The 27,958-nt window shown below is 43.3% G+C and overlaps 1 protein-coding gene across 1 annotated transcript; it reads left to right on the forward strand.

Moving 5' to 3' along the window:
- The first annotated feature begins 76 nt into the window (after nt 1-76).
- Nucleotides 77-27,905, forward strand: RTRAF (RNA transcription, translation and transport factor). The gene is made up of 8 exons (XM_065402610.1): nt 77-245; nt 5,785-5,909; nt 8,136-8,235; nt 9,570-9,656; nt 12,525-12,613; nt 16,752-16,820; nt 26,010-26,058; nt 27,458-27,905. The coding sequence occupies exons 1-8, from the start codon at nt 185-187 to the stop codon at nt 27,610-27,612; spliced, it is 735 nt and encodes a 244-aa protein (XP_065258682.1). The 5' UTR covers nt 77-184; the 3' UTR covers nt 27,613-27,905.
- Nucleotides 27,906-27,958: the final 53 nt, after the last annotated feature.

Here is a 27,958-nt window from a genome sequence, read left to right on the forward strand (position 1 = left end):
CGCTGGCTTCGGCCCTCGCGCTCGCTCTGCGGGCAGCCGATTGGTCGCGGCAGCTGCCGCTCTCGGGCTTGGGCCAATGGGCGGCCTAGGCCGCCCCTTTCTCCCCGCCCTTCTCCCGCTGCCCGGCGCTGCGAGCAAGCGGCTGCTGCGCGGAGGCTGAGGCGCTGCGGCCCGCGGAAGGACCATGTTCCGCCGAAAGCTGACGGCGCTGGATTACCACAACCCGGCCGGCTTCAACTGCCGAGGTGCGGGGCCGGGCGCCGCGAGGGGACTAGGCCGCAGGCCCCTCTCCCCAGACGGGCTCCACCTCCCCCAAGCTGCGCTAGGCCCCTTCTCACCGTCCCCGGCTACCCTCAGCCGTGCCCCCTCAGGCCTGCTCTGGCCGCCCCCCGAGGCGCCCGTCTGGCCCCGGGGCGCCCCGCCCCCCTCTGCTCTGGTAGCCCCCGGGGCGCCCCGCCCCCCCAGTCTGGCCCCGGGGCGCCCCGCCCCCCTCTGCTCTGGTAGCCCCCGGGGCGCCCCGCCCCCCCAGTCTGGCCCCGGGACGTCCCGCCCACTCTGTTTTAGTAGCCCCCTGGGCGCCCTGCTCCCCCCCCTCCAGTCTGGCCCCGGGGCGTGGCGTCCCGCCCCCTCTGCTTTAGTAGCCCCCGTCGTCATCCCTAGCTCTGGCCTTAGGGCGTCCATCCCCTCCAGCTCCTGCAGTGCTCTAGGGCTGCTCTACGGACCCCTCATCCTCCGCCTCCTCTGGCCCCATGGGCCCAGCTGGTTGGCCGCTGCTCTGGCCTTTATCGCTGGCTTCATGCACACGGGGTTGCGTGGCCTGGCATCCTCCCCTCCCCCTAGGAGCAGGAAAGCGTGCGTGTGTTTGGGGTGGGTGGATTCCCTACCGTGGGCTCGCCTGGGCTGGGGAAAGGGAGCGTTAGGAAAGGTTAATTAACAATCAACACTTTGTTCTCCCTGGCAATCAGGCGATGAAAGAAATGTTTCTGGGCAATGTTCGATAAGGCTGTTTCTGGGGCAAATATCTGTGTGTTTATTTTTTAATTCATTCATGACGGTTGCAAAGTTACACTGTCAAAAGTTAGCAAATGCCAGAATTCAAGTTGCCTGTGCAACCTTACTTCAACTGGGTGTGTGCATTGTTTTATAGTGTGTAAATACTTGATCATATTCAATTTTTTCCCCCACAGACTGCTATCTCAGTGTGCAGGATCTGCTCAGTTAATGAACAGCTATGCAGTATTTTGTTTTATCTTCGTTGTTAAGGATGTGGCCCTAGACTATGGTGACCAGATGTCCCGATTTTATAGGGACAAGATTATTTGGGGCTTTTTTTTTTTTTTTTTGTATTACCCCCCACCCCTGTCCCGATTTTTCACACTTGCTATCTGGTCACCCTACCCTAGACCTACCTTACTATTCAAACCCTTCCCTGATCACAGAATTATTTCCTCATGAGCTTTTCCATGGTACTCATCACAACAATATTTGAGTGCTTCCCAAACAGTAATGAATTTATTTTCACAAGACTTCTGTGGGCTAAGGTGATATTATTATATACCCATTTTGCAGTTATGGACCTGAGGCACAGATGACCAGTTTGAGATACCTAGTAACTGATTTTTCAGAGTGCTTCCCATTATATGTTGCTTTACGTGTTCAAACACAGCTTGGATTGATGTTGGTTGCAATTGTGAATGCTCAGCGCTTCTGTAGTTCAGTTCCCAGGGTCTCAAGTTGGGCACCTAAAAAAAATGAACACGCAATTTAGGTGCCACCTGTGAAAAGTCTGGTTTTAAGTAACCTACCTAGCATGATGTAGGAGCTCTGTGCCAGAGGTAGGGATAAAATCCAGTTCTCCAGGGCAACATTCGGCTGACTTTTTACCATGAGACCATCCTTTCTCTTCCTGCAATCCCTGCCTTGTTCAGGACACACCTTCCAACTTCTACAACCAATGAGGCGCAGTTGTCCTACAGGCTGGTCTCATTCACACATAGCCCCGATTCATCCCCCAGAGCAGGTCCAACCTCCACTGAATGAGGTGGTGTTCCTATGGAAAAAACAGTATGTGATCATGTAATTATAAACTGTATCATAATGCATATGCACAAGCAACCCTAATTCTGGCATTTCCTAACTTTTCAGCGCTTGATTTTTGCAACCTTAATGTTCTTTTACTGTAGTCTTTTGGGTGATAGGTATGTGTGTATGTATAGATAGATTAGATAGATGTGTAGTTTGGCCTGTTTGTTCAGTTTTAAGCTTCAGGTGGTTTGTTGTCTTTTTCCCTGGTGGCTCCTTCAGCAAGCGGAAAAGAGATGTTCTTGCATACTGACATTTGCCAGCGTTGCTTGTCTAAAGTGCTTTGTGGTGCACCTTGATCACTGTTGAGGCTACCTTATCAAATCTATCTTGTCAGGCAGTTCCCCTTCATTTATGTTGGGAGCACATCTTTTTCCGCTCTTCTGCTTTCAACAGGTTTAGGGTACATTATTCTGCCAAAACATTTTTGGGGCATTGGGAACATCGATCTCCACCCCTGCTGAAAGAATGGCTCACTGCAAGGATTGAAAATTACCCTGGTCTGAGGTCCAGGAGTAGAATTTACTACAGGATATTAAGGACTGAACCTATGCAAAATAGCACTGCTGCTTTGAGGGGCCAATGTGAGATACCATAGCTTAAAAACATCGATCAACTGTGTATAGAAAATAATGTTGTATATCACTGAAGAGCAGGTTGTTTTTGTTTTCTGGACCAGGTGGCCAATGAGATATTACATTCATGTCACTTCGATAACCATCTTCCACCCCTCCCTCCATCCCCTGGCCTCAATTCCAGTCTAATTTAGTGATTGTTCTGTAGGACCTGTTAGATTTGAAATAAGCATTTTACATTGAATGAGAGCCAGGAAACCTAGGACTACATTCACAAAGGGGCTTAGGTGCTTAATTTCCATGTTAGGTGCCTAAATGCCAGAATAAAACCCCACTGGGATTCACAAAACCCCTCTCAGCTGTTCTGAACCCTGTAGGTGCCTGAACACACTCAATGCCTAAGCTTTTGCAATAAACGTTTCCTAGGCACCTGTGTTTCTGCCTCTGAGCATGCATAGTGCTTCCTCACTCATGACATCCAGATGTCTAAGCTCTAGTGTGATGTACAAACCTAGTGGAAGATAGATGTTCCTCTGCCTAACTTATTTGTGGGGCATGTTCGGTGGCTGCTTACTGGAACAGGCCCCGCTCACAAGCTCATGTAAAATGGTTGGAGGAGGAGGAGCGTCTGCCTCATGACTTTTAGTCCAGTTATTAGGGTACTTACCTGGGATACGCGAAACCCCAGGTTCGAACCCCCACCTCCATCTGGGAGAGAAGGGATTTGAACAGGGATCTGCCATCTCTTTGAGTTTCCTAGCCATGGGCTGTTGCATATTCTGATGTGGGTCTCCCCCAATCTCTCCTGTTGAAGCTGTTCGACCGTGGATAGATAAATAGTAATTGGAGCAGTAGGACTAGATTCTGGGGCTTCCACATTCTGGGTGAGTGCTCTAACCACCAGGCTATAGAGTCATTCCCATGTTTGCTCTCCTGGTCTTCTTCCCGCTCCATCTTCTTGCAAAAACAGAATAGGCGCTGAACCCCTAGAGAGGGTTTGCAGCTGACAATCCCAAGCAGGAGGAGGAACTGGGCATGGGGGAGCGGGAGGCTTAGAGACACCACCCTCTCCCCTGTATCTCCCATTGACCAGCTTAGGCTGGGAGCTGCCTTGCCTGCTGGCTTTTGTGAATTCTATTCTGAGGCACTTATCTCCCTCCATTCGTTGTATAGGGAGCCTGAGCACCTAACTCAGGCTTTGTGCATCCCAGTGGTTCTTTAGGCACCTAAAAGTTAGATGTGGCAAAACTGGCCACACCCAACTTCCTTTGTGAATCTAGGCCCCACACTTCTAATATTATAAAGCAGTAATCTCTAACTCCAAGTGGTCCAGAAAATATTTGTTGCTGAAATATAGTGGAATTGAATAGGGGAACAGGATCATAATGAGAAGAATTTCATTTAATATACATCACTCACCTAATTTGCTAAAATATTTTTCTGTGTTTTTGATAACTTTAATACTATGTAAATCTTAATAGTTCTTAAATGATACTTAATATATATGTCTAGATCAGGGGCTGGTAACCTTTCAGAAGTGAAAAGCAACAAAGAGTCCTGTGGCACCTAATAGACTAACAGATGTATTGGAGCATAAGCTTTCATGGATGAATACGAAGTGGGTATTCACCCACGAAAGCTTATGCTAGTCTATAAGGTGCCACAGGACTCTTTGTTGCTTTTTACAGATCCAGACTAACACGACTACCCCTCTGATACTTTCAGAAGTGGTGTGCCGAGTCTTAATGTATTCACTCTAATTTAAGGTTTCGCGTGCCAGTAATACATTTTAATGTTTTTAGAAGGTCTCTTTCTATAAGTCTATAATATATAACTAAACTATTGTTGTATGTAAAAGAAATAAGGTTTTTAAAATGTTTAAGAAGCTTCATTTAAAATTAAATTTAAAATGCAGAGCCCTCCGGACCGGTGGCCAGGACCCCAGCAGTGTGAGTGCCACTGAAAATCAGCTTGCGTGCTGCGTTCGGCACGTGTGCCATAGCTTGCCTACCCCTGGTCTAGATAATACTTAGTCCTGCCAGGAGTGCAGGGGACTGGACTAGATGACCTCTAGAGGTCCTTCCAGTCCTATGATTCTATGATCTCTCTCTGCTGTGGTTCACTTTCCTATCAGAGTTTGAGAAACTATTTATGACCAGTGGTCCTACTGCTATAAGCAGTTACTGTTTTCATAACCTGCTGTGGAGAGAGTATCAGACTGTTGCCCTTTTTAAAAGCCTTGTATTTTCTCTACTTAGACAGTTGTATATCTTGAATGTGTAAGCAAGAGCTACTTATAAAATCACTAGCATGGGACTCTAAAAGCCTCCCAGATCCCAGATTGACAGGATATTTTGAAAAGTGACATAACACCCATACTCTAAGCACTGAATTTTTGCATTCTGACTAAGAATGCTTTAGCAGATCGATACAGATACTGCTGTTGCCATTATGTGTTTCTGATTTAATGTAATTTAGCACAGTATCTTAATTATCTCACCCTAAGAATCTACATGGACAGTTTTTAATATTTTGCCTGTTCATGTCGATCCTAGATCACTGATCAGGAAAAAAATTCTTTCTACACTGCCTCATGAGGAGGTAGAGGGGTGTGTGCATGTATAATATATATGAAGGTTGTCTTTACAAGACAGTATTGATGTACATTGCAAAATGTGGCATCCTTATTTTAGTGATCTGCTAGCCAATCTGTCTTGTAACCTCAGATTTGATAGACCATTGAATAGATCCTATCATTGCTCTGTTCTCCTTTCTCTTCATACTTCACTTAGTAGTAATTATAACTAAATTTTCTAACAAAAATCTGTTCTTGTTGTTGACTGACTAGAAGTTTTCAAGCCTATTTTTAACATGATTAAAACAGTCAAGTAAATTCTCACCAAGAGTCCACATGGTGAAAAATTATAAATTAAGGTGTATTTTTGGAATCACTGGACAAATAGCATTTAAAAAGAAAAAGAATTGGCTGGGGACACAGGTATTCAAATTATCTTCATGCAGTGGATCAGAATTTAAGGGCCTGCTTCTGTCCTCATTGACTTCTGTAAGAAAACATGACTTTATTCTGATTTATTATTTAGTTTATTGTTTTTATTTCTGGCTATAGATGAAACAGAATTTAGAAACTTTATTGTGTGGCTCGAAGACCAGAAAATCAGACACTACAAGATTGAAGACCGAGGAAGTCTAAGAAACATACACAATGACGAATGGCCTAAAGCCTTTGAAAAGGTAATTTTGTACCTGAAACAGTAGAACACGTTATAACCTATGTGTGGTAGTTGGTTTTGGTGATAAACCATCTCTCTTTTTACTCAATGTATATGTTACAACAAATATATTTGAGACACAAGGTGAGTGAGGGAATATTTTTATTGGACCAACTTTTGTTGGTGTGTGACACAAGTTTTTGTGCTTACACAAAGCTGAAGAAGAGACCAACAGAAGTTGGTCCAACCAAAGATATTCCCTCATCCATATTGTCTAATATCCTGAGACGAAGGTGGCTACAACAACACTCAAGTATCAGGGGGTAGCCGTGTTAGTCTGTATCTACAAAAACAACAAGGAGTCTGGTGGCACCTTAAAGACTAACAGATTTATTTGGGCATAAGCTTTCGTGGGTAAAAACCTCACTTCTATGCATCCGAAGAAGTGAGGTTTTTACCCACGAAAGCTTATGCCCAAATAAATCTGTTAGTCTTTAAGGTGCCACCAGACTCCTTGTTGTTTTTACAACAACACTGCATACAACAAATATATATAGAATCCTAGAATATCAGGGTTGGAAGGGACCTCAGGAAGTCATCTAGTCCAACCCCATGCTCAAAGCAGGACCAATTCCCAGACAGATTTTTGCCCCAGATCCCTGAATGGCCCCCTCAAGGATTGAACTCACAACCCTGGGTTTAGCAGGCCAATGCTCAAACCACTGAGCTATCCCTCCGAGAAAATGATGAATTCTTTATTTGCTAGAGTTCTAAATATTTTACAGAAGCCAAAATGCAGGGGTAATTGAACACTGTAATTTGTTATACGTAATTTTCACTTAAATCTAAACATGATCAGTTTTTGCAATAATTGGTATCCTTACCTCTTTCCTTACTGGTTAAGGTATTTCTGCCTTTGATGCAGAAGGAAATGGACTAAAAATAGTCAGTTTTTCTCTGCATAAAACTATACACCAAGGTGGAAACTGACTGGGATCAGATAGTCTTAGCAGCCTATAAAGGTCTACTGTAGCCAACTCTGTCTGTTGCTACTTCTGATGGATGATTGTCCACTGCCTGCAGAAAGCATGGCAGATAGCCATCAATTTTTGGCAGACTTGCTGTGCATGAACACTTTGACACTCTCCTCTCTGTCTGTGACATCCACATTCCTTTCTGTCTGAGGGCTCAACACTTGCAAGGTGCTAAACACTCTCTGGATCTGATGCTGCAAAGCAGTTAGTCTTTCAGCACATTTATTTCAGTGGGACTACTTGGATGCTTCCATGTCTTGAGGGATGAGGCTAAAGTGCTCAGGACTTTGTAGGATTGATCCCTAAAGCACTGGAAGTGTAGTTGTTTCGTTTTTCTGACCTGTCCTCCGCTTTCCCTACTTATGGTGTTGGAGGAAATGTAGGGGCGACAGGGTGATGGCATAAATATAAATTTAATTAGAATGTTTTGTAGTGTTTTAAATCTCTTGTTTATAATATTACAAGGAAAACATCAATTATTCACTAGTTCAGAAGCAGATATGATTGCAGTAAAAGCTGTGTTATCCAGCCCTGTACCAACCGGAAAGCTCTATAAACCGGCATTTCTAATCTTCATAGAAAGTCCAATTTATAGTCTGGTTGGTGTGGGGCCAGCAGGCTCCCTACCTGGCTTCACATGGCTCCCCGGAAGCTGCTCCTAGGCAGAGGAACAGGCCACAAGGGGTTTGGAGTGCGGGAGAGGTTGCAGGGTTGGGGAGGGAGTGCAGGGCGTAGCAGATGGCTCTATGTGCTGCTTCCGCCTGCAGGTGTCACACCCACAGTTCCCATTGCCCGCGGTGAGCGCCCCCCGGATCCGGCACCCTGAAACCCAATCCCCAGCCCTGTGCCCCCTCCCACACCCAAACTCCCTCCCTCTTAGTTAACCGGCGTTTTTTCGCTTATCGGCACCACCCCATTCCCCCAACATGCTGGATAAAAAAGCTTTTGCTGTACTAAGATGAGAGACATGGATGAATTGTGGCATGAGAAGCACTGAAGTGCCTCAGAGAAACCACAGTGGGAATATAACGTATTTCAGGATGACATCATTCATTAATACTAGCCTTCTGACAAAACTGAGCTTGATAGAAGAGGGGATTGTAGAACTGTTTTGATAGATAAGCATTATTGACAATGTTGACTAATTCGTGGATATGTTTCCTTCCAACCAGTCATGATGATGGATGCGTTTTCCCATTTTTTCTCCTCCACAGTATCTGAAAGATGTTAACTGTCCCTTCAAGATACAAGAACGACAAGAAACCATCGATTGGCTTCTTGGGTTAGCTGTTAGGCTTGAGTATGGAGATAATGGTATGGCTGGTTTTTAAATACCTTTACTTAAAGGTGGTAGGGAAACTGTTGTGAATGATTTTGTTAATATTATACAGGATTTTTCAACCTGAGGCAATGAGAGCACATAGAAAGTATGTTTATTAAAAATGTGTAATTTACTTTCAGCATTTTTATGAATTCTTATTTTTATTTTGTAACATTCGAATAAGAGTTTTCTCCTTTCCAGAGCAACTTCTCTGCATTGATTTTTAACAGTAAACTCATAATTTGTTTCCTAGTTTGTTGACAGAGGAAGAATTGAAATCATACACAAGGTTGACTTCACTATGGGATCAATGTGAGGCACAGAGGTTCAGAAAAGACATTTTTGTCTCTTCAGCATATCTTTGATCTTCAGCAGAAATAACAAGTCAAATGTTCTTAGCAAGATATATACTTAATTTTTTCCCCATATGAAATCAAATGGTAATATTCCTATCCTGTTATCTAATAGGCATGGTGTCAGTTGTATAGTAAAGTGTCATACTCTGTCCATCTGATGTCCAAGGATCAGGGTCAACTGAAATGTGTGACTAATGGTCCCATCTAGAGTGATTACTGAATGTCCCCTCCATTAATATTGAAGGGGCTCTAGCTTAGAAATCTAGTTGACAGCCTTTTTTATAGTAGTTCTTCACTCTACAAGAATCAGTTGAATTGTCTCTTCTTGCTTAGCTAGGATGAAGACTGCCACTTAAGAGTCTGTCACAGGGCCACCCAGAGGATTCAGGGGGCCTGGGGCAAAGTGGGGGAGCTGCGGCGCTTGTACTCACCCGGCGGCGGTCCGGGTCTTCGGCGGCGGGGGGCCCTTCAGTCACTCCGCGTCTTCGGCAGCACTGAAGGGGCCCCCCCGCCGCCGAAATGCCGCCGAAGACCTGGACCGCCGCCGGGCCAGGGCTCGCGGGGCCCCTGCGGGGCCTGGGGCAAATTGCCCCACTTGCCCCCCCTCCCCACTCTGGGCGGCCCTGGTCTGTCACGCTTTTATGTCCTCCCTATGATGTAGCACATCTCTGCAGTTGTGCTTCGACTTTGAGCTAGTACATAGGCAGTTGTAACGGCTCCTACCTGAGCAAGGTTTATTAGAATCTTCCTCTTCTGGAGTTTCAGTAGTGGGAAACAACTGAAACATCTACTAACTGATTTGGCTGCCAGTCTTCCACCATGTGCTGAAAATGCAGTTGGCCCAATTGCAGCTAACCATGTGCATTAGTAATGGTTTTTTTTCTATGCTTTGAGCTCCATTAATTTTAACTAATTATTAACTCTCACCTGAATTTTACATTTATGAAGCAAAACTGTTTTTATTTTGGCAGCTGATAAGTATAAGGACTCCACGCCTGACAGTGCTAAAAATACTGACAATGCAGCAAAAAATGCAGAGCCACTGATAAACTTGGATGGTAAGTATACAGTAACTTTATCTTTTTGATCTCTAGAAAAATATTGTTGTTGATGCATCTTACTTCAATCTGTTCCACTTAAATCTACAGCCTCTAGCTATATTTTAAGCGAAAACCTGAAAGTCATATTTTAGCATTTTGGATACCAGATAGATTCAGAAAATCATCTTCAGAGTTTTTGAAATGTGTGGGTTCTGGTATTCTAATGCTGCACTGAAAGTACCTATCTCAAGGCATGTTATGTCTTTTGATGTTTGTTTTGAAAGCTTTATTTCCCAAGACTCTGCATTTATACTTAAGGAGAGACGAGTGCTAGTGGTTTGCTCCAAAGTAGCTGCTCCATATTAATTCCAGTCCCTTTGAATTGGATTGATGAAGAGCTTGTTTTGGTGGGAGAATCTTTTTCCTGTAAAGCAAAGTACCTAGAGTTTTATTCAGGCATGAGGAGGAAGGAATGCAAGCCAGAAGAAGGGGGCGGGGGGGAAGAATATTCTAAAGAATAGTCAGTCTAGTCTAGTTAGATGTAGTCTAGTCAGCAGGGCCTGATGAAATGCACCCTAGGTACTTAAGGAACTAGCTGAAGCAATCTCAGAATGATTAGTGATCTCTTTGAGATCTCAAGGAGGATGGGTTAGGTCCCAGAGGACTGGAGAAGGGCAAACAATAGTACCTATCTGTAAAAAGATGGCCTGGGTAATTATAGTGTAATTTTGATTCCTGGAAAGATACAGGAGCAAATTATTAAGTAACCAAATTATTAAGTAACCAATTTGTAAACACCTAATGGATAATAAGTTAAGTAATAGCCAACATGGATGTCAAGAACAAATCATGCCAAACCAATCTAATTTCCTTCTTTTACAGGGTTATTGGCCTAGTAGATTCCAAGGCCAAAAGGGTCCACTGTGATCATGTAATGTCCTGTATAACACAGGCCATAGAAATTCCCCAAAATAATTCTGTGTGTGTAATAATTCTAAAAAAACAAAAAAAGAAACCCCACTCTTGATTTAAAAGTTATCAATGTGGACACTCCACTCTGACTCTTTGTAAATTGTTCTAATGGTTAATTACTCTCACCATTAATGTATGCCTTATTTCCAGTCTACATTTGTCTAACTTCAACTTCCAGCCATTGGATTATGATATACCTTTCTCTGGTAGATTGAAAAGCCCATTATTAAATATTTATTCCCCATGTAGATACTTAATGAAGTTACCCTTTAACTTTCTCTTTATTAAGCTTAATACAGTAAAAGCTGTTTTATCTGGCCCTTCACCAACCGGAAAGCTCTATAAACCGGTATTTCTGATCTTCATTGAAATTCAGGTAAATTCAGGTGTAGAGGAGTATAGAGCGCAGGCTCTGGGAGGGAGTTTAGGTGTGGGAGGGGGCTTGGGGCACGGGAGGGAATGCGGGGTGCTGGTTCCGGGGGGCATTCACCTCGGGCGGCTCCCCGCAAGCGGCGACTTGTCTCAGCTGCTTCTAGGTGGAGGTGCGGCAGGCATCTCTGCGCGTTGCCTCCGCCCTGCCCTGAGTGCTAGCAACGCAGCTCCCATTGGCTGGGAACTGTGGCCATTGGGAGCTGTGGGGGACCTCCTGCCGCGCCTCTACCTAGAAGCAGCCAGGACAGGTTGCCGCTTGCAGGGAGTCACCTGAGGTGAGGGGCCCCCGGATCCAGCACCCTGAAACCCCTCCCGCACCCAAACGCCCTCCCAGAGCCTGCACCCCCTCCCGTGCTCTGCACCCAAACTCCCACCCTCTTAGTTAACCGGAATTTTTCACTTACCAGCACGCCCCATTCCCCCAACATGCCGGATAAAACAGCTTTTACTGTAGATAGACTCAAAGAGCTCAATCACTATAAGGCTTGTTTTCTAATCCTTTAATCATGCTCATGACTCTTCTCTGAACCCTCTCCAATTTATCAACATCCTTGAGTTGTGGACACCAGAATTGAACAGAGTATTCCATCAGCGGTTGCACCAGCGCCAAATATGGCGGTAAAATAACCTCTCTGCTCCCACTTGATTCACTTGTTTAGGCATCCCAGGAAAAGACTAGCTTTGCCATTGCGTCACACTGGGAGCTCATGTTCAACTGATTATCTACCACAACCCCCACATCTTTTTCAGAGTCGCTGCTTCACGGGATAGAGTCCCCCATCCTATAATTGTGGCCTGCATTTTGTTCTTAGATGTATACATTTGCGTTTAGCTGTTTTAAAATGCATACTTTCCTTGCACCCAGTTTACAAAGTGATCCAGATCACTGTCCTCTTCATTATTTACCATTTCCCTAATCTCTGTGTTGTCTGCAAACTTGATCAGTGATGATTTTATGTTTGCTTTCAGATCATTCATACAAAGGTTAAATAGCATAGGGCCAAGAACTGATCCCTGCAAGATCCCACTGGGGAAACACCCGCTTGATGATGATTCTCCATTTTACAGTTACATGTTGAGACCTATCAGTTAGCCAGTTTTTAATCCATTTGATATGAACCATGTTAATTTTATATCATTCTAGTTTTTTAATCAAAATGTCATATGGTACCAAGTCAAATGCCTTACAGAAGTCTAAGCATGTTACGTCAACACCACCTTTACCAACCAAACTTGTAATTGAGTGAAAAATGATATTAAGTTAGTTCAATAGGATCTATTTTCTAAAAACATGTTGATTTGCATTAATTACATTACCCTCCTTTAAGTATTTGAGTCCCAAATCAGCCGCTCCATTATCTTTCCCAGGATCGATGTCAAGCTGATAGCCCTAAAATTAAGCCTATGGTTCCAAAATGCAGGTTAGATTTCTTGCTCTATATCTGGAACCAAATATAATGACAGTATTTATTTATCTTGCAGTGAATAATCCTGACTTTAAGGCTGGAGTGATGGCTTTGGCTAACCTTCTTCAAATCCAGCGACATGATGACTATTTGGTAATGCTTAAGGTGAGGTTCACATCTTTAGTTTTTCATATTTTGGGAATCTGGTCTGAGCAACTAGAGTAACTTTTATTTGCACCCAAAAAATCAAAAGTTACTGACTTCACACGCCATGTTATGGGTGGGTTTTTTCCCCCGTGTGAAGTCAGTAACTTTTGATTTTTGGGTGCAAATAAAAGTTTGTCTGCTAATACATTTTGTACTTAATTTCTGGTTGGTGTAAAAGAAAAATGATCTTCCGAATTGAAGATATGGGCATTTATATTTCAAAGATTTTCAACAAATGGTGGTAGAATTCCTGAAGTCGTTAACTGAGAATTTGTGTTCAGTACTTGGAATGCTTGAGCCATCTAAAGCTGCTGCTTTGCACTTATTTCATGCCTTTTATTCCAGTATCTCTGAATGCTTTAAAAATGTTAATGAATGTAAACCTCACAACACACCTGTGAAGTAAATAATAGTATTCCAATTCTAGAGGTGGGAGAAACTTAAGGACAGAGGCTAGGTGATGTGTCCAGAGTCTCTCAAAAAACCTGCGGCAGAGCCAGAATTAGAACCTGTATCTCCTGACTTCCAGTCCTGTACTTCTTCCACGTGACTGTCCTTCCACTTTGCCTTAACTTAAGCAGATTTTATTTTATCCTGTAAATTAATCAGACTTTCTAATGGCCAGATAAAGCAAATTGGCTGATTAATTGTTTAATTTACGCTCCTATCCCAAGTACTAATTGGAAGACACAGAAGATCTGTGGTTCAGTGATGGAACTCTGTAGGCTTCTATGAATCTCGGATCAAAACTGTATTCTTACATCATTGTACTGGATTGGAGCAAACTAACCCCTCAGTCTTGATCATAACAAAATGTGGAAATAAGCTTTGTTTTGTTCAGCAACCAAAAATATGCTAGGTATTTCAGACAAATAAAAGGATATGGTCCCTGCCCTGCAGGGTCTACAATATAGTGTAAATTTGTTTTGGAGATAGTGTGGATTTAGAAGTTTGTAATACCTTCTTATGAAGTACATGGTAACCTGTAATAGCTATGTTAAAAATGTAGTTTTTACGTCTTCACTATATCCAGTGCTAGACAGCAATAATCACTATATTTTAGGGCTGTCAAGCGATTTTAAAAAATTAATTGCAATGTTAAACAATAATAGAATACTATATATTTAAATGTTTTTGGATGTAGTCTACATTTTCAAATATATTGATTTCAATTACAATACAGAATACAAAGTGTACAGTGCTTCCTTTATCTCAATTTTTGATTACAAATATTTCCACTGTAAAAAATCAAGAGACAGTACTTTTCAATTCACCTAGTACAAGTACTGTAGTGCAATCTCTTTATCATGAAAGTTGAACTTACAAATGTAGAATTATGTACAAAAAATAATTGCATTCAAAAATAAAACAATGTAAAATTTTAGAGCCTACACGTCCACTCAGTCCTACTTCTTGTTCAGCCAATCACTAAGACAGACAAGTTTGTTTACATTTCCAGGAGATAAGCCTGCCCGCTTCTTGTTTACGTCACTTGAAAGTGAGAAGGAGGCTTCACATGGCACTGTTGTAGCTGGCGTCGCAAGATATTTATGTGCTAGATGCGCTAAAGAGTCATATGTCCCTTCATGCTTCAACCACCATTCCAGAAGATGTGTCCATGCTGATGACGAGTTCATCATCAATAATGATCCAAAGCAGTGCGGACCAGCACATGTTCATTTTCATCATCTGAGTCCGATGCCACCAAAAGAAGGTCGATTTTCTTTTTTGATGGTTCAGGTTCTGTAGTTTCCACATCGGAGTGTTGCTCTTTTAAGACTTCTGAAAACATGCTCCACACCCCGTCCCGATCAGATTTTGGACAGCATTTCAGATTCTTAAACCTTGGGTCGAGTGCTGTAGCTATCTTTAGAAATTTCACATTGGTACCTTCTTTGCTTTTTGTCAGATCTGCAGTGAAAGTGTTCTTAAAACGAACAACATGTGTTGGGTCATTATCTGAGACTGCCATAACATGAAATATATGGCAGAATGTGGGTAAAACAGAGCAGGAGACATGCAATTCTTCCCCAAGGAGTTGAGTCACATTTAATTAATGTATTATTTTTTTAACGAGTGTCATCATCATGGAAGCATGTCCTCTGGAATGGTGGCCAAAGCATGAACGGGCATACGAATGTTTAGCATATCTGGCACGTAAATATCTTGCAATGCCGGCTACAAAAGTGCCATGCAAAAGCTTGTTCTCACTTTCAGGTGACATTGTAAATAAGAAGTGGGCAGCATTCTCTCCCGTAAATGTAAACAAACTTGTTTGTCTTAGTGATTGGCTGGACAAGAAGTAGGACTGAGTGGACTTGTAGGCTCTAAAGTTTTACATTGTTTTATTTTTGAGTGTAGTTATGTAACCAAAAAAATTTATATTTGTAAGTTGCACTTTCACAATAAAGAGATTGCACTACAGTACTTGTGTGAGGTGAATTGAAAAATACTATTTCTTTTGTTTATCACTTTTACCGTGCAAATATTTGTAATGAATAATATAAAGTGAGCACTGTACACTTTGTATTCTGTGTTGTAATTGAAATCAATATATTTGAAAATGTAGAAAACATCCAAAATACTTAACAAATTTCAAGTGGTATTCTATTGTTTGAGTGCGATTAAAACTGTGATTAACTAAAAAAAAAAATTAATCTCGATTTAAAATATTAATCGCAATTCATCGTGAGTTAACTACGATTAATCGACAGCCCTACTATATTTGTATTATGTTTTTCTATGTAAATGTATTGAAACTTCAAAATTTAAGAGAAAAGCAGTGAATAGGACCAGAAATGTGGAGAGGATGACAAAACACAACAGGCAAGAGGAGAGTACGGCAAAGAAAATCCTGAGAGAGCTCTTTTGCTTTTAACTGGGTTAAGACTAAAACTTCATGTTGGCAGTTCTGGCTATATAAACCACCCTAAATTTGTTCTCGTGGCTTGATATTGCTAGAATGTGTCAGTGGAATTGCTGTTTTGTGCACAATTTTGTGATACATAATTTCTATATGTGAACAATGTGATAATCTAAATTAATACTTGGCTATTATACAATGGCTGCTTTAGAAAAGCCTAAGAGAGAACAAGAGTTCCAGCTAAAATTTACTAAACCTTAGTAGCTAGTAAAGCAAAAATTCCTTGATGTTCTCTTTGCCCAACTAACACTTTGAGAAGTTGATCGGGGAGAACACCTTCCTCACAGGTACCAACAGTGCTAAAATAATTTTCTTTCTGCTAAGTCTCATTATTTTGATAGTCATCGCAGCTGTAATGATTTCATGATGAGACATCCTAAACAAATTCATATTCTTAGTCAAATTAATCTCTCTTAATGCCAGTTCCCCTGGTTTGAAAGAAAATTCTATATTGCCTTAGATCAATGTTGTAATGTCACATGTCAACTTTAATCATATGTCAGGCAACAGGAGAAATAGAAAGTGAAGTGATGCATGAAGTAATTTGAGTGCTCTTGTCAGACTTGAATAACTCAGCAAGGAAATGGTGAGAGAAACAGCTGTAATGAGCAGAGTTTTTGCTTTGTTATGGTTTAATTCTGGCTCTCTCGTATCCCTTGAGTTATTTTTAGAGGCCTTTATACAGACATGTATCCGTATGAATAGTCCTGGAGTGGTGAAAGTTGCCAAGTGCAGGAGCCAGTAAATTAACCAGATGGACAGAAGGATTGTAAAATATCCAAGATCAAGGCTGTACTTTTTTCCCCAATTTTTAAATATTACAAGTCCTTTTGACTTCATGTTTTATAAACAACTCAATAGCCAGATTTACTTCCGATTCTGGGCGGGTGGACGAGGGCTCAAACCATGGCAAAGGGCTCCCAGCAGCAGCAAGCACCTTCATTGGACAGTTTCCAGTAGTGCAAAATTTTGTGGGCCTTCCAGCTGTCAACATAGCCTCAAAAGTAGGTACTGCTGACTTGGGAAGGGACCATGGCTAGTTCATCCTGAGGATGAGCTAGCCTCTGGTTGAGGTTAAAGCTGCTTCACGCTGTTTGACTTCCTTGGAGTACTGGAGAGACATGCATCATCAACATGGAATTCTTTCTTTGGTCTTCAAACTTTGTTTCCTAGGCAATTCGCATTTTGGTTCAAGAGCGCTTGACTCAGGACGCCATAGGAAAGGCAAATCAATCGAAGGAGGTAAGTGAATGTAACGCAAGTCCACCTGCTGTAATGAGTCTTTACAGTATTCAATCAAGTACATTTAAATATAGAAATGGATGTTATTTCTGGCTAGAATTTCTATTTGGTAGCGTTCAGGTAGGAGAGGTAGAAGAAGATTTATCCACTTCATACAGCAAACCTGAATCTGAAAGACCAAAGGAAAAGTCACACAGAATAATCAAATGCATGTGATTTTTTTCATATTACAAATATAGCTATATTTGTAAATGATAGTTATTTAAACAAAAGTTTACTGCTTAATGGAGTGTAATCACAATCCTCTAACATTACAGTAATATACACTACAACAGGTTTCAGTATCATCATTTCAGTGGAATAGGAAGAGAGGTCCTGGACTGACTCTTGTTCCCAAGTAGTAGTGATGGCTAAATAAACAAGTGGAAGTATTTTATTTTCTTCCCTGTATGTAGAATATGCTGTTTCTAGCTTCTCATGTGACTTTTGTGGGAGTTGGGGAGGGAATCTAGGCTTTTTTCCCTACCTATCCAAAAGAGAAATGACTGAGATGTATAATTCCATAATGAAAGAATTGTATGAATAATATATCTATGAAAATATGGCTACAGAGCAAGGTTTGTAAGACATTCAGAATGCGTTTGGACAAACATCGCAAAAGGAATGTTCACAGAGAATTCTGGTTTATCAGAGAGTCATTTCTTAAACATTCTAGCTATTCAGTCCATTACTTGCAGTACAAGCTGCTGGTGTGGTGTACTGAGTTCAGATAGTAAAGGCAACTTGTACACCTTGAGGGCAAAGCGTTGTCCAGAACTGTTCCTAAAGAGCACCTATATACTGTATGCTCAGGAGTTGCAGGTCCCTTCATCCCTCATGACATCTACATCACAGCAACACCTACTGTATGATAGATAATGAATAGATGGCACTTCTTGTATTTGTTAATTGGTGACTACAAATGAGTCTTGAGTTGTAACCTGCACTGACTTAGTAAGCAGCGGTGCAATAAACAAAGGCCTTAGATGTACATGTGATGGGTTCCACCCGGGGTGCCACCTGGAACTGGGGTTCCACTGAGCCCTCTGGCCCACCAGCCTGGGCTCCCTCTCTCACTGTGCTGCTAGGACAAGCTGTAGACTGCTCCCAGTCCTACACTCCCGCATTCATACAGACAGGGACACACTGAGCTACAGTTACATGCAGGCTTTCCAGCCACTGCATGAACCAACAGTAGAGAGGCTACAGCCAAGATACCCCCCAGCTTCCCAACCTAGGACCCCAGAGCTGTACCGCCCACCCCTGATCAAAACTCCAACCAATATGAATTTATTACCTGGTTCACCTCTCCCTCAATGTGGAGAGGAATATGCAACAAAGTTGTGTTAACTAAGCTGAGATTTTTCCCTAGACACATGCGTCTGACGAAGTGGGTATTCACCCACAAAAGCTTATGCTCCAATACATCGGTAGTCTTTAAGGTGCCACAGGACTCTTCGTTGCTTTTTACAGATCCAGACACGGCTACCCCCTGATACTTCCCTAGACACTTCACTTAAAGGCACGCTGGTTTAAATCAAAACATAAAACAAGTTTATAAACTACAAAAAGATAGATTTTAAGTGATATCAAACAGATCAAAGCAGATTACCTAGTAAATACACAAAACCACAAAGTAAACCTAAGATACTAGAAAGATTGGATATGAATTAGCAATTTCTCACCCTGACTGATGATACAAGCAGGCTTGCAGATTCTCAATGCACAAGCTGTACTTGCTTTGCAGCTGGGTTCCCCGCCCCCATTCCAAGTCCTTTTCTTTCAGTGCTTCTTTCAGCTGTTGAGTTGTGGGGGAGTGAAGAACAACAGATGATGTCACTCCCTGCCTTATATAGCTTTTCCATATAGTGGGAACCCTTTGTTTCAAACTTGGCTCCCAGACCAGTTTGTGGAAAAAATACTGGTACCCAAAATGGAGTCTAGTCATGTGGTCTGGTCACATGCCCTTGAGTCATAGCAGCCATTACTTACAGGCTGTCTGAAGTTCTCAGGTATGAAATGCATCATTATTATGCCATAATCATATCATAATAATATTACCATGACAAATATGGGGTGTAGTGTCACAGTACGTTAGTGGTAGAATTAGATTTTAAAACTATTACAAGAAGAGAATATGTGAACAGCTGAGATTACTATATCAATATCAGTTATAGGATGTTAAGCTTGTAAAACTGAAAGCTAACCCTGTGCTGCTGTTACTTACGTCACTATAGTGTTGGAGTAGGAAAACAGAAGTTCGATTCTTCCTTCCCCCCCTTCCCCACCCCCCCGTAACTGCTATAAGAAAACATAATCCTCTTCTTTGTTTGGGAGAGGGTAGAATTCCATTTTCTTCTCTACTTTCGGCAATCACGGTTACCTGTTAATATTTTATAGTTCCCAAAGGTGTGTTTGGCTCTTCATAGAAGGCATCGAATGAGCCAATAACTAGCCCAGGGTGCTTATGGACTAAATTTTAGAGTGGTGCAGCAAGTGACAGACAAACAGGAGGAAATCTGTTTGTGAGAGGATGAGCATTTTGGTACTCAGTTAATGCATGTACATGACTTGGGAAATGATGTTAGCAGAATAAATGGATTATATAATCTTCCACAACACACGTTCTAGGAGGAAGAAAAACCAAAGGTTGTAATTCACATTGTACTGTGCCATGTTGATCAAAATGTCTTTTAAGAAGTTAAACCATTAGGAACTTAATGGGATAGAGAGGATAACAAACTTTTCAGACTTAGCTCAGGTTGGTAGTGTCCAAAGTTGGGCAATCTGATGGCCGTTAAATAACTTTTCAGGGAAACTACAGGTCTGTCGCATCTTACGCGCATTTAACATGCGCGATTTCAGCTGTACGCGGTCGGCAAAAACAAAAAAGAGAAAAATAACAATTTTAATACTGTACCTGTAGTGCAGGCGATTCCGCCCGCCATTCAACTCAATGTAATTTTGACTATACGCGGTTTTCGCTTTACGCACTGACCGCGAAACGGAACCCCCGCGTAAGATGAGACTCGCCTGTATGGTCTTTGTCCCGTGCCCTGTGGACAAGACTCTGCATAAAAATTGTCATTCCGACGTTCTTGGCAGCCTCAACGCAATGGCTAAGGATTAAATGGATGTAGAAATGGAAATCCTAGAGATGATTTCTCCAACTGAAGGAGGAGGCATGCTGCCAGGACTGTGTGGGGAGATTTGCACAGCCCCACTTGTTTTTACCAGCTCCGTGGATAAACTGAAAGCTTCAGTTGGTTAGGACTGTCAAAAACTACATCTTTTAAGATCAGTAGATTTCCTTATTTAAATATGGACTAGATTATTATTATTTTTTTAACTGACACTTTATAGCTCTAGGTCAGTATTTAATCAGAGTCTAGACTAGGATTCTGATTATACTGCTAGCTGAAGAGAAACTTTTATCACTGACTTTTGAATATGAATACTTCCCAATTCCTGTAATGTACCTTAGGTATATTTGAAATATGCAAACAAATTCCATCTATAAACATAAGAAACTTTCAGTACAAGATAATTTTATTTGTATGACAGTATTTAAAGGTTTGCGATCAGTCTTTACAGTAGATGCAAGGGAGAGGAAGTAGTTACATTAATTATGGTGTCTTGCCACAAGACCACATTCTCATTCCTTCATAAATCCTCTTTATGGTACAAAGGGGATATCAAATTGCCTTAAGACAGCATCTGATTCCTGGGGTTTTTCTGACATAGGGAGTGTGTCAGAGGTAGGAAGGGGTAGGCTAAGCCCAATGTACTCCAGTGGACCTGGCCAGCAGAGTGGCCCTTTGCGAGGGCCATTAACCATCAGCACAAGTTAACTAGCACCCCGGGGGCTGGTTCAGGAGCACAAGTGTAAAACGGACACAGGCGTTTTTACCACCATATTGTCTAGACCAGAGGTGGGCAAACTACGGCCTGCGGGCCACATCCAGCCCGCGAAACTGTCCTGCCCGGCCCCCGAGCTCCTTGCCCAGGAGGTTCGCCCTCGGCCCCTCCCCCACAGCCTCAGCTCGCCCCGCCGCCAGCGCAATGCTCTGGGCGGTGGGGCTGTGAGCTCCTGGGGCAGTGCAGCTGCAGAGCCTGGCCTGACCCGGTGCTCTAGGCAGCGCGGTAAGGGGGCAGGGAGCGGGGGGGTTGGATAGAGGGCAGGGGAGTTTGGGGTGGTGGTCAGGGGGTGGGGGGAACAGGGGGTTGAATGGGGGCAGGGATCCTGGGGGGGGGAAGTCAGGAAGGAGGGGGGGTTGGATGGGGCAGCAGGGGGCAGTCAAGGGCAGGGGTTCAGGGGGCAGTCAGGGGACAGGGAGAAGGGGGGGTTGGATGGGGTAGGGGTCCGGGAGGGGGGGGAGGGCGCGTCAGGAATGAGAGGAGGGGTTGGATGGGGCGGCGGAGGTTAGGGGACAGGGAGTGGGGGTGTGTGGATGGGGCAGGAGTCCCGGGGGGGGAGGGCGGACAGATGGGGAGGGGGCCAGACCACGATCCTCTCCCCTAACCGGCCCTCCATACAATTTACGAAACCCGATGTAGCCCTCAGGCCAAAAAGTTTGCCTGCCCCGGTCTAGACCTTGCTGCACAGTGCACATGATTCAATGCAGCACTGCTTACTTCATCTGTTATAAATGTGTACTAGAGTCACTGGAAAGCAATAACTGTCCTATGTAACAAATTGTATAATGCTATCCCTCAGTGCTTCTAGAGAAAAGATAGCCCTCTATTTTAAGGGACTAGTATTTAAAATTTGACACTTCCATGCTGGATAAAACGTGCATGCAATGGCTAGCCTTGGAGCAAATGTTTTGCACAGCCTGAAATCAGGCAGGCTTTCATTTTATTTGCACTGGATTGCAAAAACAAGTAGGTGACTTCAGTTATTTTTGGTCACACAAAATTGAAATTGGCTGCTTATTAAATTTGATTCTTCCTGGACATGAGTCCATAAAGTGAATTAGTGTATTGGATAGAGGGGATTTTAAATGACCTCTTGTTTCCTTTCCTATATGTACTGTAGTCAGGGCTTAATTTCAGGTTGCCAGCTCACCATTAGAGAACTAAAAATCACTTTGGGCAAAGAGCCTGGAGCCCCCGGGAGAATAAGAGCACACCCACTATTGCTGCAGAAGCATCTGTTGCTACCACAGCTCCTTGCCTGCCCCAATAACATTGTTAGATACCACATGATCCAGGAAGAGGAGGACTTCCCTGCCGCTTTGCCAGGATGAACAGCTGCTATGAGATCCAGAGATTACTGTGTATCACCAAAAGGACCCTTGTTCCATGGACAGAGAGCTGACACCATGTCCATGTGGGAAGGAGGCATTGACAAATAGTATTTTTCATCAGAACGGTAACATTAGTGGCTTCAGTCCTCCAAAACACTTTAAAACGAACAAGTCACCAATTTACTACTGGTTGTTGTCACGTTTACGTTGCAGCAATATTTGTTTCACTTTGTTCCGAAACTAAGAATTTCACATGGATTATCTGGTCTCCTGAAAGCTAGGGACTTTCATATCTGGGTAACAGCTTTGAGTAGTAGCTTCAAAGCCTGCTGTAGATCTTGCATGAATAATTTTTAGTTCCTAAACACAGCACTTGCATTGAAACATTGGGCCATGACTGCTTTGAAAGTGTGTCCATGCTCATTCAACGCTGAAGATGCTAGTTGTGGCTTTGTGGTGTTTCTTTGTATGTGGGAATTAGTCAACAAGGAACTGACTGAGTTCACTTATGTCCACTGGCTTCTAAGGCCCCATAAGGCAATGAGGGTCAACTTAGGTCCCAAATTTGGGTTTTTTTAAATGCTTGTTAATAGAAAACATCTATAGCAGTCCACAGATTTTAAAAATAGTTTCCCTTGAAATTTAACGTTCTTCTGGAGTGTTTGCAATCCAAACATATAGCATCCTGTGAATGTACAATGATACTGATTAGAGACAATTGTTTTCATTGTGTCAGATGAACGTAGTAGAAAAGGTAAACCGCATAAATTATGGGAAAATAACACATTTGATTAGATGATTACAAGTAAAGACTTAAAAATCTAAGAGAGAGGAAATTTAATATACAAGTTTGAATCTGACCGTTACCCTGTACAGGTTGGAGGAGAGAGGAGATGGAGAGAACATTGCATATAAAGGACCACTTACTTGACTTAACTTTCCTCATGCTCTAGGAGCCTCTGTGTAGCTGCTGAGGGTGTTGTGCTAGATTTGACGTAATTTGCTTGGTTCAGCTGTGACCTTTCAGTCTTACATAAAAGTTGAACTGCCTTAGTAATTGGATTGTTCCCTCTTGTGTTTAAGTAGTCTTGTATTATCGTTGTCCATGGACTGCTGTCTCCCAGCCAGTAAAATCTCAGTTGAAACTACTAGGCCTGGTCTGCACCTAAAACTAAGTCACTCAGGGCATGAACATTTTTCATAACCCTGAATGCCATAGTTAGGTAGACCTAATCCCTGGTGTAGATGCGTGTAGGCGTACTGAAGGTTTCTTCCACTGATGTACTTAGCACTTCTCGGCGATGTAGATTATCTACATCGAGGGGAAAACCCCTTTTTGTCAATATAGGAAGTGTCTAAACTATGGCTCTGTAGTGGCATAGCTGCAGCACTGTAGCTGTGCCACTGTAGTGTAGACATAACCTTACACTGGTGCCACTGTACGATTTGACTTGGCATTTCTATTAGCAACACTGTAGAAATAGGACTTTGAAACTTGGCTACAGAAATCTACTCCCAAGCTGGAAGAGCATTTAAGAAATTTTTGAACAAACGGATATTTTCAAGTGGATCAGTGTTGCCTGCTTAAGATGAGTTTACAACGTGATTGATTTGCTTTTGGTATTTTGAAATTAAAACACTAAAATGTGGCGGTTGCTCATTGGCAATGATTATTTGAGAAGGCGTAGATTGTGCATGCTAAGTGTGCATTTGAATGGCTAGAGATGTTATCTATTGGGTAAAACTGAATTTTGGATGTTCCCAATTCTTGGACTGTGGCATGGTCAGCTTTGAGGGTAAAATGCAAGAAATTTGCATTAAAATCTGATTAACTGGACAGGGTAGGGAATTCCTGGTTAAGAATACCAACACCTCAATGCCTTGTGTAGCACAGGTTTAAAGCAAGACTGTGATGTTTTGGGTAAATAAAATCAATTGATGGGAACTGCATCAGCCAGCAATGATTATGGTCTATAAAGAATTGCACACCTGAAAAGCTGGTCCACAGAAAAATCCTTGCTCATCTAAGGTGGCTGGAGTAGCATTGAACATGGAGGCAGAATGTCAGTGTATCGAAAGAACGCTTTCAGGAGCTTCTGAACTGCCACATCAGAGCTGCAGCTCCCGGAGGCTGCGAAGAGTCCACTGACCACCCCTCTGTGTAATGTAGAATCTGTCACTGTCGAGGAGGTTTGAAGCTCAGCATGTAAGCTCAAGAATGGCTGTGCCGCTCGTATTTGTCATGTCGCTGCCGAGCTGTTCAAGCATGGCAGGGATTTCATCGTGGGCGTATGGAGTCATGAGAAACTCCCCCTGACTGGCGCCAGTCTCCCATTTTGGAAAGGGAAAGGTGATTCTCTGGTGTGTTCCAAACATTGTGCAATGCTTTTTGCTTTAACTTCCAAACCAACTGTTCGTGCTGGTAGTGCTTGAGTGTGTTAAGCCTGCCGTAAGGAATCTATGCCGTTTACATCTAGGGTTTATTACCTGGCCAATCAACCACTGAGCAGATTTTTATCATTAGACCAATTTATTGAAAAGGCTCAAGAGTTTCAGCAGAGGAAGGATGAAGTGCATACAGCCTTTGTAGGTTTAAAAGCTGCCTTTGACTTCGTTGATCATTGCCCCCTTTGGCTGCTGGTGTGCCTGGCAAGCTCCTCAATCGTCTCGTAGAAATGCAGTGCCAAAGTGACAGCTGTGTCCGCTTAGGTGCTAGGATGTCCAGCTGGTTTGAATACAACTAAGGCATCCACCAAGGGTGCCTGGCTGCCCCAGAACTGTTCAACACCATTATTGACCGACTAAGGAAACCGTCATTAGCTGCATACTGAGGGTTGTACTGTCGGGCTTCTGCATAGCAAGCTTGGAATATGCGGCTGACGTGGCTATATTCACATCCTCACGAACTAACCATATCAATGCCCTGAAAGTCATCAAATAAGCAAGCTTCTGGGTGTTACGCATGCTCTTTGGAAGCCTCTGGCCACGTCAACTCTTAAGATGCAAATCTGTCAAGCAGAAGGGGCTGTTGTCCTTCTGTGTGGCTCTGAAACCTGGGCCACCACAGACACACAAATGCCCCAGCTGAATACTTTGGACATGTAACTGGTGGTTTCATCACATTACGAACGAGTATGTCAGGCAACAGACCAGCCAGCTGCCAATATCTTCCCCAATGACTCAACACTGGCTCAGGTGGCTTGCCCATCTGCTCTGTATGCCAGAGTCCACACCAGCCTTGTGCATGTAATCCAGTAAAAGCTGGATGTAGAAGACCTTGTGCCTCACGCTGGAGAGCTGTTGTAGCTTCCAACCTCGTCCGCCTGAGTATAGAGCAGGCCGCAACGATGGCAGACCAGGCTCTTTGGAAACAGGTGCTCCAACGTGTGCACTCTGTGCTCTACGAACAGGCGAGATAACGAATGAACGTAGGGAATGGTGTTAAGGATGAAACTCTTTCCCTTTTATAAAAAGAACAGGAGTACTTGTGGTACCTTAGAGACTAACAAATTTATTAGAGCATAAGCTTTCGTGGGCTACAGCCCACTTCATCGGATGTAGCCCACGAAAGCTTATGCTCTAATAAATTTGTTAGTCTCTAAGGTGCCACAAGTACTCCTGTTCTTTTTGCGGATACAGACTAACACGGCTGCTACTCTGAAACCTTTCCCTTTTATGTACAGCTAGATTACACATTGCACTACACTGGGTCAAATGCTGTCCTTGTGGGGAACATGGTACTCAGGCGGGTTCAACCAGAATGATCACATTTGTGTTTTAGTGGGGCAAAATTATGGTCCATTTTACTCCAAAGTTATTTAGTCAATGTCTGATTTCCCCCCCCCCCCCCCCCCAAGCATTTCTAATAGCATTTTAATTTTTTTTCTTCTTCTTCTTCAAGGGTTTGCCTGTTGCTTTAGAAAAGCACATTCTTGGTTTTGACACCGGAGGTAAGAGATTTTATTTTTTATATACGGTTTAACAGTGATGCTGCATTGGACTAAGTACATAGTTAATCTCTAGTTAATCTCTAGAAGTATATGATGTGTACAGGAAAAAGGCATCATTTTTCCAGAAACCAAAAGGGATGTTTTTCTTACTTACAGGAACTTGTTTACAAAAGTTCTCTTCCATCTTCTGCTGGAGCATAAAAGTAGAAGACTATATTGATGGAGTAGAACAGGGGTGGGCAAACTTTTTGGGCCGAGGGCCACATCTGGGTGGGGAAATTGTATGCAGGGCAGGGGGTTAGGGTGTGGGAGGGGGTGCGGTGTGCAGGCAAGGGATTGGGGCAGAGGAGGGGTGCAGGGTGTATGAGGGGGCTCAGGGCAGGGGTTGGAGTGCAGGAGGGGCATGGGGTGTATGAGGGGGCTCAGGGCAGGGAGTTGGGGTGCAAGGTGCAAGGAGGGGGGCTTAGGGCAGAGAGTTGGGGAGCGGGGTGCAGGAGGGGTTCAGGCTCCAGCCCAGTGCCGCTTACCTAAAGTGGCTCCGGGGTGGCAGCGGTGCGCACCGGGGCCAGGGCAGGCTCCCTGCCTGCCCTGTCCCCGACCCCACATTGCTCCAGGAAGCGCTGCGGCCCTTGGGGAAGGGGGAGCGGAGGGCTCCGCATGCGCTGCCCTTGCCATGCCTCCAGGTACCTCCCCCGAAGCTCCCATTGGCCACGGTTCCCCGTTCCCGGTCAGTGGGAGCTGCAGGGGGCGGTGCCTGGAGGCATGGGCAACGCACGGAGCCCTCTGCCCCCTGCCCGGGGACTGCAGGGACTTGGTGCTGGCCGCTTCTGAGCGCGGCACGGGGCCCACAGCGCCACGGGGGGCAATCCCGTGGGCCGGATCTGGCCCGCAGCCCATAGTTTGCCCACCTCTGGAGTAGAATATCATCTCAGGATAATGTTTACATGTTGCGGCCATATAAAGGCTGACATATTTTATTGCAGGAGGGATTTATCCTTTTAACAAGACACTGTCAAAACCTTGTTTCTCCTGGCAGAGGACTTGTGTTGATTTAATGGTTGCCAAAGGGACTAGTGGTGATCTGCTGTGTTTTGATTATTGGTTTGCAAGTAGGATGCTTTAGCCAGATGTAATAGTACAAACTGATGTGCTCTCTGTTTGAGTGAATAATGGCCAACTGTCTACAGTCTAGTCTAATCTGACTGGCACAGATATCCCTTTTACCATTAAACTAATTCATTTTCAGGTCTGCTGCAGTTCCTTTGTTCACTTAGTTCGTGCTCTGAGCTTTTCATACAACCGTGAATTGGTTTAGAAATTATTCTGGTCTGTCTCCATGTCTGTAAATTGAAAGTGCTTATTAACCATTAATCCATATCTCCTTTTGCCAATGAACTAGATGCTGTCCTTAATGAAGCTGCCCAAATTCTTCGATTGCTGCATATAGAGGAACTCCGAGAGCTGCAAACAAAAATTAATGAAGCCATCGTAGCAGTTCAGGCAATTATTGCTGATCCAAAGACAGACCACAGACTGGGGAAAGTTGGAAGATGAGCAAGTTAAGACTGTAGTCTCCTGTGTACTTAGTTCCTAATTGTACTAAGTACAACTCTGGCATGCATTTTGAAATGGATATTCCACTGTTTTGAAAGAGAGCAAAGAGGAAATGGAATTCTGACTGGTCTAGTGAATTACCATCATTTTTCTTTAAATAAAGTTGGGGAAATAGATACAAATTGTTCTGTTTAGCTATAAGTTGCTAAGTATAGTAGTCATTCTCATTCCTTATCTTTGATTTTGTGTTTAAAAGGGCGTGTTATATAAAGATTTGTGGAATTCTGTGTTGCTATATTCCTGCATTATGAAATCCTGGTTTTGGCACAATTACTACTACTCTGAA

Source organism: Emys orbicularis, chromosome 4, assembly GCF_028017835.1.
Source record: "Emys orbicularis isolate rEmyOrb1 chromosome 4, rEmyOrb1.hap1, whole genome shotgun sequence".
Taxonomy (NCBI): domain Eukaryota; kingdom Metazoa; phylum Chordata; order Testudines; family Emydidae; genus Emys; species Emys orbicularis.